The 1,559-nt window shown below is 29.8% G+C and overlaps 1 protein-coding gene across 1 annotated transcript in view; it reads right to left on the bottom strand.

The window, feature by feature from the left end:
- Positions 1–766: 766 nt before the first annotated feature.
- Positions 767–1,559, bottom strand: part of LOC119588615 (ATP-binding cassette sub-family B member 6, mitochondrial-like) — a 14,448-nt gene continuing 13,655 nt past the window's right edge. Inside the window, exon 14 of the mRNA XM_037937255.1 lies at positions 767–1,406. Coding sequence (XP_037793183.1) covers positions 1,235–1,406 — 172 coding nt within the window. The 3' untranslated portion in view covers positions 767–1,234. The remainder of the gene's footprint in view (positions 1,407–1,559) is intronic.

Genomic DNA, 1,559 nt, shown 5'->3' with positions numbered 1-1,559 from the left:
TTTGATGTCTACAATAACAAGATTGAGCTCTCACAATTATTATTTTTTAAAAGCTGATTTGCCATATGCGCCAAATGGTGGGTGGCCGAATCAGTGGTTGTTTTATTATATCTATTAATAAGTAAATTAATAGAAAGGTATGCATTCGTAATGCAAGGAAAAGAAAAAAAATCAAAAGAATTGACTTGGAAAATAACTGGAATTGTAACGATTTTCATCAGATGGAAATAATAAAGCAATACTGCAGTAACAACAACATTGGTAGTAGAAATAGATAACAGACATTCCATAGCAGTTGAGGACATTGGCAGTCTTGAGTAAATATTTTTTCAGTCTCTGACATAATTTCAGAGAGCACAAATTGGAATAAAAGAAAAGCTAATTAAATAAATTAGTGTTCATAATTTATTGCATGAGCAAAAAAAAATATTTTCAGTTGGGCAAGAGGTAAAGTTGCAGAAATCAGTATCCATGGAAAATTCTGTCTTTTTTGAATTATCGATATTGTAGTGATTATTATCATTTTAATTCTACGAGTCAATTATGGTGATGATTTTATTATAATAACTGTCATAAATAGCATATAGCCATTTCCTGTAAATATTGGTAAATTACCCCTATGCAGTGCTAAATGGCTTGATGGATATTTGTTGGTAACTTTTTCATTTTCAGGTCACACTTATTAGTTTTAGCCTCTAATTCCTTTTCTTGAACATATACAGCAAAATTACTATTTGATCACACCAAAAGGTACAAAAACATATAGTAAAATAGAGGATTTTTATTTTTATCTCCCAGACAATTTTATATACATAAGAATTCAAGACTCTTGAATTGTCCATAAAATAAATCTAAATGCTCACCAATATACAATTCTGAAATAGCTGAAACATTCTGTACTAACTGTTTCTTGATTTTCTATGGCTATATTATAAATGCATAGCCTATACTCTATGTATCATAAAACCATTTAGATTATAATAATGCCATGTTATAAGTAACTCCTTTGCTAATTTCAGGATACAATTTGAAGAATAATTAAAAGTCACTATAAAATTTTTCATCATTACCACTGTATCTATAACAAAACTGTACATAATATCAAGGAACTACATTGCAGTTTGAAGAAATATACAATGAGTTATAATTTACTATATGAAATAAATATACATCAATAACATAATTCCTACCTACTGGCACAACACAGAAATATACTATCACAACATCAGTGTTGTTATAACTTGGTTTTCTGCTGGTCACTCTTCTCTGGACTCTGTGGCTGAGGCTGTTCCTCACCTTCTGCCTCTACACTGGTGTTTCCATTGCCATCAGTGTTATTGTTGGCCTCTAACTGCTGCTGCCACATGTTGCTATACACTCCACTTCTATTTATCAGATCATCATGGCTGGAATGAAGTATTAATGATAATTATTACAATTGTGATTCTTAGTTATGATATGCTTATTAGCTAATAATCTATTGTATTTCTTTGATTAAGTCAATACACTTGATTTTATACTCTAGTAAACCATTTCTATTATCTAAATTAATTCTACAA

The sequence above is a fragment of the Penaeus monodon genome, chromosome 24 (genome assembly GCF_015228065.2).
Source record: "Penaeus monodon isolate SGIC_2016 chromosome 24, NSTDA_Pmon_1, whole genome shotgun sequence".
NCBI classification, from domain to species: domain Eukaryota; kingdom Metazoa; phylum Arthropoda; class Malacostraca; order Decapoda; family Penaeidae; genus Penaeus; species Penaeus monodon.
This window is presented reverse-complemented; position numbering and strand designations above follow the sequence as displayed.